At 48.5% G+C, this 13,344-nt stretch overlaps 1 protein-coding gene across 1 annotated transcript; it reads right to left on the bottom strand.

Annotated features, from left to right (window-relative positions):
- Nucleotides 1–6,734: 6,734 nt before the first annotated feature.
- LOC120808434 (thyroxine 5-deiodinase-like) lies at nucleotides 6,735–9,042 on the bottom strand. The gene has a single exon (XM_040161349.2). It carries the CDS (start codon nucleotides 8,092–8,094, stop codon nucleotides 7,288–7,290), a length of 807 nt encoding a protein of 268 aa, XP_040017283.2. The 5' UTR covers nucleotides 8,095–9,042; the 3' UTR covers nucleotides 6,735–7,287.
- Between the last annotated feature and the right edge of the window lie 4,302 nt (nucleotides 9,043–13,344).

A 13,344-nucleotide genomic window follows, 5' to 3' on the forward strand; every position in this document is an offset into this window, starting at 1 on the left:
GAATAGAAATCCGTGATGCTGTCTGTCTGTCAGGGGGGGGGGCGGGTCAGGAATGACCTTCCTTTTGACTTGTCCATTACGCTCCCCCACCGCCCGCCCCACTCGTTGATTTGTACCATTTGCCCCCCCCCCCCACACACCTAAAAAGACCACCGTGATCTGCTTTCTTCTTCCTTCGCCTGCAGAACCTCTTGTCAGTGTTTCAACTGAATGTGCAAATTGTAAATAATAACGATGATACTACTGCAGCCACGCCGTTCATGTCTGTCTGGAGGAGCAACGTTCCTCGCCGAGGGGGGGGGGGGGGGGGGGGGGGGCTGTGATGGAGGCGACTCGTCCTCTGCTGGTGGCCGTTGTTCTTCTTGGAATGGCTTTAATATTTGCTTCTTCGGAGCGCTCTTTTCTTTTCTTTCTGTCTTTCTCGTTGAAAAGAATGAAGTGTCCTTTTGGTACACGTCTCATACTAAACCGCTCCATCTGATATTGTACATATGATGTACTTTTATTTTATCTTTTAACTTTCAAATGGTAGGTTTCATATTTTGTACCAACCCCCCCTGCAGACAGTTGACACGTGACAATTTACATTCAAACCGTCGAGCATTTGGATCGTTTTTTATCTATTTGTAATCCGACATCTTTTCCGTTTCTGTTTGTTCACCTTTCAAACATGTGTTGAGACTCTACATACATGAGCTTTTTTTCCTTTTTTCTTGTGTGCTTTTATCCGAATCTCCAGTGGTGTACATCTATATACTGCAAATAAAGAGAACATGTGAGTTTTATATTTTCATCCTAACAAAAGGTTCTGCGAGTCGTCATTGGTCGGATTCACGTTGGCGTCACTCAGACTCGACTCCGCCTCCTTATGCGTTGTTTCACTCCACCTTTTGCCCGGGAAGTAAGAGCGGGAACGATATATATCACACACGTCGTGTTACATGCAAGCGGCTTGATTGAATTTTTTGTTCTGGCACAAGCGTTTCTAAATGAAATGATATTTTTAATTAAATGCCAACCAGAAATCAAGTTAATTCGTTTTAAACATACACGATACTTGTGACCGCTGTTGGGTTCCATTTAATTTAAATGGAAATCTGATCTTTCAGCCAGCCGACCAGCAGGGGGCAGCAAACGCTCAACATCTTTTTATCCTTTATTGTGTTTGCTAACTTGTTTACTTCTGCACTAGAAGAGTTGTACTGAATCCGGGCGTTGTGTCTTTCTCTCTCTTACTTTGGCGTCTCCTTTTTTAAAAAAATATGTCCTTTGTGGGAGCTTTTGTTTGAAATCCCTCCGTTCTTATTTTGTCGCGTAATGACACACAACCGGAGACCCAGTGGCTGAGATGTCGTTGGTTCTTCTGCTGTGATTCTAAACACACGCGGCTCAAACACTTCTACGGTTAAAGGAGATGAAGCTTTAATGTGGCAGCAGACGGCTGTGTAGATGTATAGAGGAGGAACGTGTAGATCATTGGGATATTTTGTCCTTATGTTGTCAGAGATGTCTTCTTCTCAAATGCATCAGCTGATGTCAGCAATTATTCATTATTTTTTTACCAAAGGACATTTTCTACTTCATTTTGTATTTATATTTATTTATAACGCACTCGTACTTGTTCTGAATACAATCCAGTTGATCCACATGTGTAAAATATTTAACACACCCAACATAGTCCGAACCGCTCTGGAAGCACAACGCATTTCCTTCCTTATCTCGTCATCTTCAGCTAACAAAGCTTGTTTTTCCCCAAATCCACAAACCGTTTGTCACATCCTTTTTTTTTATATTTACAGTATAATTGGGACACGGCGTTATGAAGCTGTTGCTAGGCGCTGCCATCCACATTTTGCCCTCGAGTTCGTCTCCTGACGTCACTAAACTCATTCACTCCCCCCCCCCCCCAGACGCTCTTGCACGTATTTTGCCGTTAAAACACTTGAATAAATATCGTATGAATCAGGAAACATTTATTGCCATAACATGACACAGACAGACAGACATGCAAGGAATTGACTTTGCGGTTGGTGTGTAACAATGGACGACGCGCCACCCTCCCTTGTGGTCTGTGAGCCTCCTCCTCTGAACTTGTTGTGCTGCATATTGGATATCCGATGGACCCCCCCCCACCCCCCACGGTGCATTCCTCAGATCTTGTTTTTCAGGGCCAAACATAAATTCGTGACTAGCCGCGAGCGAGGGAAACGCTGGAGCGTCACCGCACTAACGAGCTGTGCGTCCCACAAAGAAATAAAAACCGTTCGCCTCGTCATCAACGCGTTGGGCCCCAATAATCGGAGAGCAAATGATTCTAAGACCAAAACACACCAGTGTCTTTTCTCCCAGACGAGGTCACTCGGGTTCACCTGCCGTCGAAACCTGACGTCGAAACCTGTCAGGAGACACGTCTTACCATAAAATGTCAGACATACAAGGAATTTGACTTGGCGGTTGGTGCGTGACAGCAGACGGTACGACAATAGACGACAACACCGTGCAGGAGGAATCAAATGTAATAAAATATCGCCATGGAAACAGAGCTAAAAAGGTTTGGAACGTCGACCACTTTTGTGACCACATCCAATCAGGACATCACATTACTCTGAAGAGGTGCGCGTGCGCGTGTGCGTGTGCGCTGTGAGCCAGAAAGTGACTCATCACACCACCTCCGGGGTCTCGCCTCCTCCTGAGCTCCTCTGGATGACAACGAGTCGCTTCGCCCACTTCTTCCAGGTGTCCCGGTTCCTTCGACGCTCCTCTCTCGGCCTTCAGAACTTGGAATGGGGTCCGGAGGGAAGCCCCAGGACCCCACCTGAGGCACCCGGGGCGAAGACCGCTCAGTAAGTCACACAAAACACGACGCAGGGGTGACTTTCCACGACCTGCAGGACGTCATCTGGAGCTGGAGTCTCTGCGACCACTCGGCTGATCACAGACGTGAAGGCTGTGCAGCGACACACGTGCATTTGGGAGATAAAACTCTGTAACCTCCTGAGCGATAATCAGCCTCCTCGCTGTCACTGTCTGGAACACACACGCACACACACACGCACACAGACACGCACACAAGCTCTATTATCTCCCGGTATCTGGGGCAGCTGGGGACGTGCCCGTAAGCCTCGGTCTGCACAAAGGGGACGCAGGTAGCTGCTTGGTCATTATGTGCAGAGGCCCCCCCCCGACCGCCTGGACGGGATCGCCGCACGCCGGCGCGCGTGAGGTCAGAGCGCCGCTGAGCGAGGCGCCGCGCGGCCACCGCCGAGGAAGCTAACGGGCCGAGGCCTTTCACACCCCTTGGCTCTTTTTCCACTACAGATATGCAAAATGTGGTAAGAGAACACCGAGCCAGTTGGAGCCTTTTCTGCTGGAGCTAATTGAAATGTTGCACTGGAAGCTGAGTGGGATCAAGCTGATTTAGGGCTCATGGGAGACTCCTACACACACACACACACACACACACACACACACAATGCAGGCCTGGGGGAGATTATCTGCTGAATGTTCACCCTCAGTGTCAGGAGACGGGATATGGATTGTGTCCCAGTTGCTGCCTGAACCAAAACGATTCAAGCTTTGTTAGAGCTTGTTGTCTCAGGTTTTATGCGCCTTGCGACCGGAGGTGGACGTCGACGTGGGTCCGAGAGAGAGCAGCAGTTTCCACAGCGCCGACCTTCCTTCACATCCCAAGAGGAGGGGCCCTTAAACAGACGAAGGCGTGCACCGAGTCCCCGGCGGACGCAATGGGCCGCGCGTACGGGGTTTGGATGCGCGAGAAGCAGAGTTCCTCTGCAGAAGAACGCGACGGAGGCACGTGAAGGGCCGCGGTTTGGGAGGAGAAGATGGCGATTATTTGGTTTCTTCTTCCTCGTCCCACAGCGACCAGGTGAAACCCTCAGTTCCACGTGGATCTCTCTCCTCTACGCACATAAAGGTCAAGACGACTATGCCAATAATTAGACGAATGATGAGCGCTGACGTAAAGTTCCCACAAGAACACATTTGAAAAGATCCCTGACGCGCGCTGAGGGCCCACATCCGTCATGGGGAGGCCTCTTCGGAGGAATGGTAGGTAATTAGCGTGAGAAGAACAGGCAGAAGCTGCTTCGATGCAGACAATGATGTAGGGATGGAAACCATATGAATCATCCAGCTTCTTTTTCTTCTCTCTTTTGGAAAAAATAAATTGTCTGTCTGGCAGCGAGTCACTTCAGCACGGCGTGTGTATCCCGGTCGCCGCGGCAACGCGGTTGCTACGTGATCAATTTATCTGGAGATCTGGCCGTTGCAGATGTCGCCGGGGGACCGGCTATCCATAACAAAGCCTCGGTCAGATTTCCCAAAGTAAAGCCCCCCCCCCAGAGATATACTTTCATAAAAGTACATCTCTGTGTGGGGAATCCGTCACCGTCTCGTCCTCCCCTCCTGGTGAAAAACACCGGGCCGAGGGCACAGAGTTTCAGTTTGGTTTTCATTATCTCGGACGTCAAGAGGCCTGTCAAGTGCACCGTGACGTACCCGGCCCCCTGGCCTCCCACCTCGCCCCCGCCCCCCCCCCGCCTCCCTCCTCGGGGCCTGAATGCGGCGCGGTGCCGGGTCGCCCCTGGCTGACGCAGGTCTCTGCCCCTCTGACGCGTGGAGCCGCGCCGGGTGGGAACAGCACCCACCTGCTTGAGGAAAACCTGCTCCTCTGTATTCACCTGCATGTGGAGACTCTCATTCTGGGAAGCGTTAACTTAATCCGGACCGTCTGTGCCGAGCCGGTTTGTTCGTTTTTATTTGCCATTCTTTGCAAAAGGGAGAGACCTGAATACCTGGTAGCTGAATACCAGCTAATGTTCCCAGCTTAAAAACAACAAGGGGGTAAAGCTGTAAGACGGGTGCAGCGTGTCTATCACAGGGTCGTCCTAAATCATTCCTTTTATCAGCTATTTTAACTGGGCCGTAGTTTAATAGATTAACATCATGTTGGATTGAAGAAGACTGAAATTAGAGATTAAGACCCTAAATGCATGTTTATAATGGTCACTCTTGCATTGAATTAACTGAAAAGCAGTATCGTCTTTTCATTGACTTCAATACAAACTGACTTATTTTTGCAACCAGAGAATGTGCCCCCTGCTGGTCAGTCGAGAGAATGCAAGTTAAGTCACCTGGAAATAACTTTTTGGACAAGGAAATAAGGAAACATTTCTCAAATGAATGAAAGAACAAATGCCCACTGTAGGATTGTTAATGTTACAGGTTTGACTGCAGCTCCTTTGAATCCTCTCATTGTATCTTCTTCTTCTGCAAAGACAGAATGGTGGTAAAATAATTGCCACTATCTATTTATTCCCAATTCCTAATAGATGTATAAGAAAATAGTAGATCGGAAAGATCATTAATATATTTCATTCATTTGCAGTTTTTATTTTTTAATAGTTTACCATTTGCCCAATTCTGTGTTGAAGCGTTACAGCGTCATCGTCTTGTTGCTATCTGGTCTGTACATTTATGATATTTAACACGTAGGAAAATCTCTCTCCCGGGTCTCTCGTGCGTTTTCACATCGAGCACTTTGGTCAGAACATTTTCCACTGAAATGGATTTGACTCTGATCCAAATGCGTGAGCGCTGCGCTCCCTCGGGCACCCGAGAGACGTTAAGCTGAAGAAACGCCCCTTTGTCTCCCTTCTCATTCTATAAGATTTGCATAAAGCAGCGAGGAAGACGCTGGGTGAGTTCAAACACTTGGAATGAGTTGGAATGAGGGTGTGGATCGAACTGCCTGTCACCCGAAGCTTCGGAGCTTCGGGTGACAGGCAGTTCGATCCACACCAAAGAAAACATTGAGATGATGCAACGTGTTCAAAGAGAATCACGCAAATGTAAACTTTAAATTGGACTGTCATTTACTCAATGAACAAGCCTGGTCAGTGTTTACTGAGGTAATGGATGAAGTCATTTTTTCATTGACTTCTACTCAATCTGTATCCTCTTTCCAACCATAAGAATGCCAGTTTAAGGCACTTTTCACTTTGGAGACTTGGAGGCTGGAGCCTGATCTGGAGTCAGCTGCAGGCGCCGTGACGACATCTAACTAGATCTAAATCAACATCATCTGTCACTGTCACCGGTGCTTCTGTTGAAAATATGTGTTCATCTCAAACACTTCCATCCAAAAAAGACAAACCAAAAAAAAATCTTTTCTGGTTAACCGCATTGCCCGGCACGAAACAGCTTCACACTTTTTCTTACTTATTTCTTGGCGCAAGGTGAGTTATTGATCAGCTTTAGACTCTGCTGTGGATCGCTCTGACCTGAATGGGCCTGATTATATGAGTGAAAGAGTCAGAGGAGGCCGGTGCCAAAGATAGAAAAAAGCCAACACAAACACCGATGTGAGGACAGATTCTGCCTTTAAACCCATTGATCAGATGCTGAAGGTGTCTCCCTTCTCATTCTTACCCCATCATGTGTGTGCCTCTTCCTTCTCATTCTACCTATAAGATTTGCATATAGCAGCACTGGAATGAGGACGTGTATCGGACCGCCTGTCAGCCAGAGACCAGAAGAATATGTATAAGTGTAAGAGTCAAAGGAGGCCGGTGCCAAAGATAGAAAAACAAACACAAACAAAGATATGAGGACAGATTCTGCCTTTAAACCCATCGATCAGATGGGTCAGCAGACGTCGGAGTAAGTTTTGAGAGCGCGTCCTGACGAAACAATAAGCGGTAAAAAAACACCAGTGTGATCTTGTGTTTATTAAACACATTTGTTCAGTTACATCGTTTCAACACGTTACATGTTTGGCAGTCGATCACGGGGGAAAGCATCCGGCGCACGTGGACCCACCGGCGGTGTCGGAAACATCAGTGTCGGTTTTCTGGCTTCACCTTTTAAAAACCGAACTTCACACAAACACCGGAGTGGGCCTGAACGCACGCGCACACACGCACACACGCACACACACACACACACACGCGCGCACACCAGTATTGTAGAAAAATAGAGTGATTACTGATCGGATCCAGTTTCACCTGATTCAAGACCTTTCCATTAAAAACAACAACAATAAAACAATCGCTACGAACCATCGATTAAGGTGAAGACAAGCAACAACACACCTGCCCACATTTATGCTGGAACACCACTTTAAGCTATTTGTCAAAGAGTCCTGAATATCTTTTACGCGAGCGGAACAACATCGCGCACCACGTGCGCACATTTGATAGCAGCATCGGAACATTCCGCCCCGTCAGTTTGGACACTTGCGCGCGGCGGCCCGCGCAGCATCTCCCGCTACACGTGGAGCACCGCTGTTTGGGAACGCGCCAGCTCGCTCCTGTATTCCTCCAGCCAGGCCCGAAGCTCGGAAATCCGGTATCCCTCGGGCCCTCGGCCCCCCTGGTACACCACCCTCTCGTCCCGCACGACGTAAAGCCTCTCGAAGTAGGCTCCGTACGCGGCGCTGGACGAGTTGTCCATATTATCCACCACCACGTCGCTGCCGGGCACCTCGGCGAGCATCAGCCGCGCGGCTCGGAGTCTGTCCTCCAGGCAGCGGTGCTTGGGGATCTGGTACGGCGCGTCCGAGCTCACCCAGCCGTCCGACGGATGCGCCTCCTCGATATATACAAGTAAAAAGTCCGCAATGTCCGCGTACTGGCTCACGACGCGCTGGAAAGCCGCGAGACGCGTCATGAAAGGCGGTCAGGAGCAGCTGCCGAAGTTAAGGATGAGCGGCCGCTTCCCTTTCGTGCAGTCCAGGATCGGGACCCGCCGCCGCTGCTGGACCAGCATCACCTCGGTGTTGGGCGCCGCGCGCCCGAGGTGCGCGGCTTTGAGGCAGTCCAATTTCTGTCCGTACCACACGGCCCTGAGGGACTCCAAGGTGAACATCCTGTTGGAGTCGGAGACGCACAGCGGCGGGTCGTCGGGGCTGTCCTGCCGCTCGCCCATTTTCAGCAGCACTTTCCTGATACACAAGAAATCCAGGAGCCACAGCATGACGGCGGCCAGGAGGAACCGGGGCAGCAGCATCAGGCACAGCGCGGCGTGCTTCAGCGCACTCGCCGTCCGGACGCCGCCGCCGGAGTCGTGCATCATGTCGTCCTCTTGCCGACAGGATGCGACCGGGCCGGCAGGAGAGGCAACAAGTACTTAGTCCCCTTTAGTCATTGGAGAAAACTATCTGACGCACGCAGGCACTCTTTTTATAGGTACGGGGGCATTTGAATAATGTGTGTGTGGGGGGTGGGGGGGGGGGGGGGGTAAAAAGAAACAGAAAGAACACACACAAAAAAATCCAAAAACACGCCCACTCACATGGTGGGGATCACCTCCCGAGCACTGCGGGCTGCAGGGGGGAGGTGGTCCGCTCCTTTAGCGCACGTGTGGCCGCGCCGCCGAGCGGTGTTTTTTTTTTTTTTTGACGCCGTTGTGAGGTACTTGTTTCGTTCTGATTACCGGTGGCTAAACGAAAGCTCGGTCGTCAAAAGTCAGGGGGGGGGAGTAAAGGAAAAGTGCGCCCTTGCGCGGTGCGCCGGAGCCTCCGGGGCCACCAGACGGCGCTGGGCTCAAGCGCACCGCCGGGGCTCGTGTGCCGATGACTCATGGCGCCCGGGGCCCCTGCGCGCCTTGGAGAGGAATACGAGGCAGCGCAGAACCTGCCACCGGCGGCCTCACCAGTCAAAGGAGAGCCGGTAGATCCAGGTCGTCTAATCCCGCCCCCGGTGGACGTGAACACGTGGTGCGGAGTGCAGCGCGTTTACTTACCATCCAGCAGGTTGTGTCCCGTGGTCCACGGGGCCAAATCAAAACAAAAATCAGCCTTTTTTCAGCATGGATTATATTTCCAATCTAATCTAATTCAATTTCATTAATTAATTCGAAAGTTTCATTAATTTGAGATGTGCAATTTCCCGATCTCTATGTGGTAAATGCTTAATTTGTAAATATCCTCATTTTATTGTTGTTAAATGTTTTTTTTTTTTGTACAGATCGTTTTCCTGGACCGTATCTGGCAAATAAAAAAGAGAGTTTAAAAAGCAAGTGATGTGAATGTCAGTTTCGTCTTTTCATTACGTTGCCAAGCAACCGGCAGGGACTCAGGAAATTTGGTCCGACATTCTAAACCCCTGAAAAACACACAGTCAGCTTTTCTTATTAACACTTTAGACCATTTATATGAATCAAACAAATGAAAATACCAAATAGTGTGTCGTTGTTTTTGCTTTAAATGTGCTGTATTTTTGTTATTTGTGTTCCCTTGTTTCTACTGTTTGTGCTAAGCTAATTGGTTGTTGGCTGTAAATCTTTTTAAACAGATTGATCATGATTTCAACCTCTTTATTTAGAAGAAGAACTGAATATCTGTTTGAATAATTTACTTCAAAACAAAACCCAAACGCCGAAAGCCCAAATCTTCAACCAGGATGTCGGTCTGTAAACTATTTCTTAGAAAACGCATCTGTTTCTTCCTCACAAATGGGTTTCATCTGCAGGGTTTTCTCTGAAACTCTCCCCACTTAACGTCTTTTCGCTGATGTCACCGCCATCTCTCACGGTACGTCCATTGGAACCGACGCAGAACCAAACGCCAAACCCAACGAGGTAAGATTCAATTTCCGACGGCACCCAAATTACGCGCGGAGGCCTCGGGTCTTTTTTTTTGTTGTTGTCCAAAGACGACGGAGAGAAAAAACAGATCTGGTCACCAACCAGATGTGCACACGCGGAGCCTCTGCTTTTGCACACACATCTGCGGGTAGGAAGTCGCTTTGTTTCTGAAACAAAGCAATAGGGCCGCCAGGCGCCTCAAAAGGCCACTAAAGGGAGACGTGTAATGAGAATGGAAACCCTCTGGTTTGGCCCCAAGACAAAAAAAATAAGAAATCGATAACGTGAGCAAAACGGAGCTCTATTAAATTACATACTGTTAAGGTTTCGGAAGCTCTCGAGGGAGGACTCAATCCTTTGTTCTCGTCCCGGCCGGAAACGAGGACACGAATGAGTCAATTCGTTTAAATTCAAAAATCAAAAGTTATTTAATAACCGAACAACGTAATAGGGATTACAATTACAAAGTGAAATACTAAGCGAACAGTGGAATATTTCGCGAAATAGAGAATCCTCTGAGCAAGTCTGAAGTGACTTATCAACGCGGCTGCAGGAGAAGTTCTAACAGTCTTTTCCCCGCCATGGTCCTTTGAAACCTCTTGAGGTGTGTCTTCCTTGGTGCATTTGAATATCATTGGCCTCTTCTCCAAAGGGTCACCTCCTCCATTGTCCCTTCCACGTCGAGGTGTGAAGCTGCAGCTGTAACCTGAAACCTCTCTGTCCTAGCTGTCCCTCACACTCCAATGCACTCAATGCAGATAAAGTGGCTTTATGCCTCAATGAGTGAATTTAACAAAGCATACATTGTTTAAGTCTTCATCTTATAACTAGTACACTTTCATTACAACAACCCATCATTAATGATCACCGTTCATCACACTTCGTCATAAGATCTAAAACAGTTCATGTGGTTCAATTCTCAAGACATTTGCCTCAGTCGGCTGCCTTACATTAAGTTGTTCATTTTATTACCTGACAGGAGAAAAAACTCCCAAAAAACCCTTTTTGGGGATAAAATTGGGAGAAATCCATAAAGAACGGCAATTGGCATCCGTCCCCAGGTTTTAACATCACATTGTGACAGAATGTAAATGTGTACAGTGTTTATATGATTTAAATGACTATGAATTGTGTTTGATTGAAATTGCATTCACTTCATCTAACATGTTAATGTAATAACTAATATCTAACATCACACAAACTACAATTCTAACACTAAACATTATTACACGTACTATAATTCCCTGACTAGGGGTGCACTTCTGGCTTAAATCCCTAACAATACTGAAGATTAGATTTGTAGATCAGAAGTGGTTTAACCGCCCTTTGGACACGGGGGGGGGGAGCAACACTGATGTCTTGGCGAACATCGCATGGACAAATGTTTCTCCCTCACGCGATCTTCACGTCGAGCAAATCGAAACTGCACTTTGGTCAGAACGTTTTCCGCTCAAATGGACGTGACTCAGATCCAAACGTGTGAGCGGAGAGACGAGGAGACACACCCGTCTCATTCTCACCCCATCATGCGTGTACCTCAGCTTGGCACTGAGCAGTGAGAACGAGGCCGGATCAGAGTCAGAATGACAAACTAAACCTGCAGATGAACTGGTTCTTATCTGATGTCATAGCGTGCTGCGGATTCATTTGGCCTTCAGAGTCACTGAAATGCTGCCAAATGCATTCATGCCAGAGGTGAGAACCGCCACCCATCAAGCACAAAGGGCGTCAGAGGTTCGCCCGAGGTGGAGAAACCGCTCGGGGCTTCCTGTTAATTTGGTTTTCTCCAAGCCGAGTCTGTCAAACTGCCGCTGTGATCTGGATTACTGGCGTCTTTTCGTTGTTTACACCGAAGGCTGAGTGAAGAAAAGGTCTTGTGTGCCGGCTTGTGGAGAACTCCTGGCCGGCGTCAGCAACTTGGGTGCAATCTGATTTTCCCAGAATCATTAGGAGCCCTTAAATCGGTCCGGTGTGACCGGCGCATCGTGAGGTCACCGCGGAAAGGAGCGGACGTGAACTCATTAACTCAAGCAAAGATTCCCAACGTACGAACGCTCAACACGTAGGTCCCAGCTCCTCAAAGGACCTCGTCCACACACACACACACACATACACGATGAATAAGACGCTGGCTTAGTTCAACATCCCAGATTATGCTGGCAAGGTGCTCCGTCCTCCACCTTCACACCTTCAGCCGCCGCAACCTTTGATCCACCAGCTTTAAGTTGTTGTTTTTTTCCCTCCCACCTACATTCAACACAACAAACAAATGAACCGTTTCAAGAATCTAAAGGCACGCTGTTCTTTTGTGTCTCGTTACGGGTTTCTTGGATCGCTGTCACCGCATTATTTCCTAGAATAATCATAATCTGTTTTCTTTCTCAAGAAGCCGTTTCCATTGTGTAAAAACCTCTTTCTCTGGACGCCACAATCCCACTAAGGCCACTTTTCGCACAACGCAACCCGCTGGACAAGAATGGCCCAACGAAACACTGGCAGCCGGAGCCTTGATTCCCTCTTATTTATTTATTTTCTCTCAAAAGAATTTTTTGTTTTTTTCAAACAAACTGCTTGAACCCGTAACTTTCATCAGGCCCGGCCTGGATCTTGGCACGGCGGCGCGGGTCATGCGAGGACATCGCCAAGCAGGAAAAAAAACAGGCCGGACCGAGGCTGCAGGAAAGCACCGCGGGCGGCAGCGATCCAGCCGAGCCGCTTTTTATACGCCAGCCACCACGTTGAATGCACACCCCTCAGGTAGAACACACACACACACACACACACACACACACACACACACACACACACACACACACACACACACACACATTCCTGTAATTCTATGTTTGTGTTGACATGGGAGCAGCAATGCATTCCCTGGTCCATTACGTTAAAAAGCTTCACCCACCCCCCCCCTCTAACTAACCCCGACCACAACCTCATCGTAACCAGAAGCTCCAAAAACGCACTCCAAAAATGATTTTGAAGAAGTGAGGCCTGTCAAAAAGGACGCCACTCCCAAGAAACGTCTTTCACAAGAAAGCGGCGATCCTGCTCGCTGTTTCACTCATGAATGTTTTCACACGAACATTATGCAGCAAAAAAGACCCACCATACTGGGCCCCACGGCCCCCCGAAGGACGTCAGACCAAAGACAGGACGTCTTTCAACCTAGGCGGGTCTGTTCGCGCTGACCTTTCACAATAAAAGCCCCGGTAGTTGTTCCTCTGCATGCGCAAACCAAAAAGTGTTACAAATGTCGTGGAATTCCCATTGCTGCCGGTGTGAAACCGATGTGAAGTAATTTGGGAGTAATTTTAAATGTTGAATCCTTTATTCTAACATTGTCTCTTGAAATATTGTGAGCACACTTACTTGGGCCACTTTAGGGATCCTACACACACACACACACACACACACACACACACACACACGTTCATTCACAGTTTTAGGGCTGTTCGTATTGACGTTGTCTCATTTCGTGTCGGCTACCATGTTGTGTAAAGTCCAAGGTTGGGTAAGGTTGCAATAAAAAGCACTAAATGGAAAACAGCCCTGTCCCTCATGCATTTGAGCAGGTTTTGTAGTTACTAAGCAACCGTCACGTAGACCCTCTGAGGCTGATCCGTCCAGCCCTCCATGCACGCTCATTCATCACCTTGGTTCACCAGCGTCTTTTGTCCAAAGGAGCAGCGCTGATGCACCAAACTGCACATCTTCAGAGAGGCCGGCGGCACG

The sequence above is a fragment of the Gasterosteus aculeatus genome, chromosome 18, assembly GCF_964276395.1.
Source record: "Gasterosteus aculeatus chromosome 18, fGasAcu3.hap1.1, whole genome shotgun sequence".
In the NCBI taxonomy this organism is placed as follows: Eukaryota; Metazoa; Chordata; class Actinopteri; order Perciformes; family Gasterosteidae; genus Gasterosteus; species Gasterosteus aculeatus.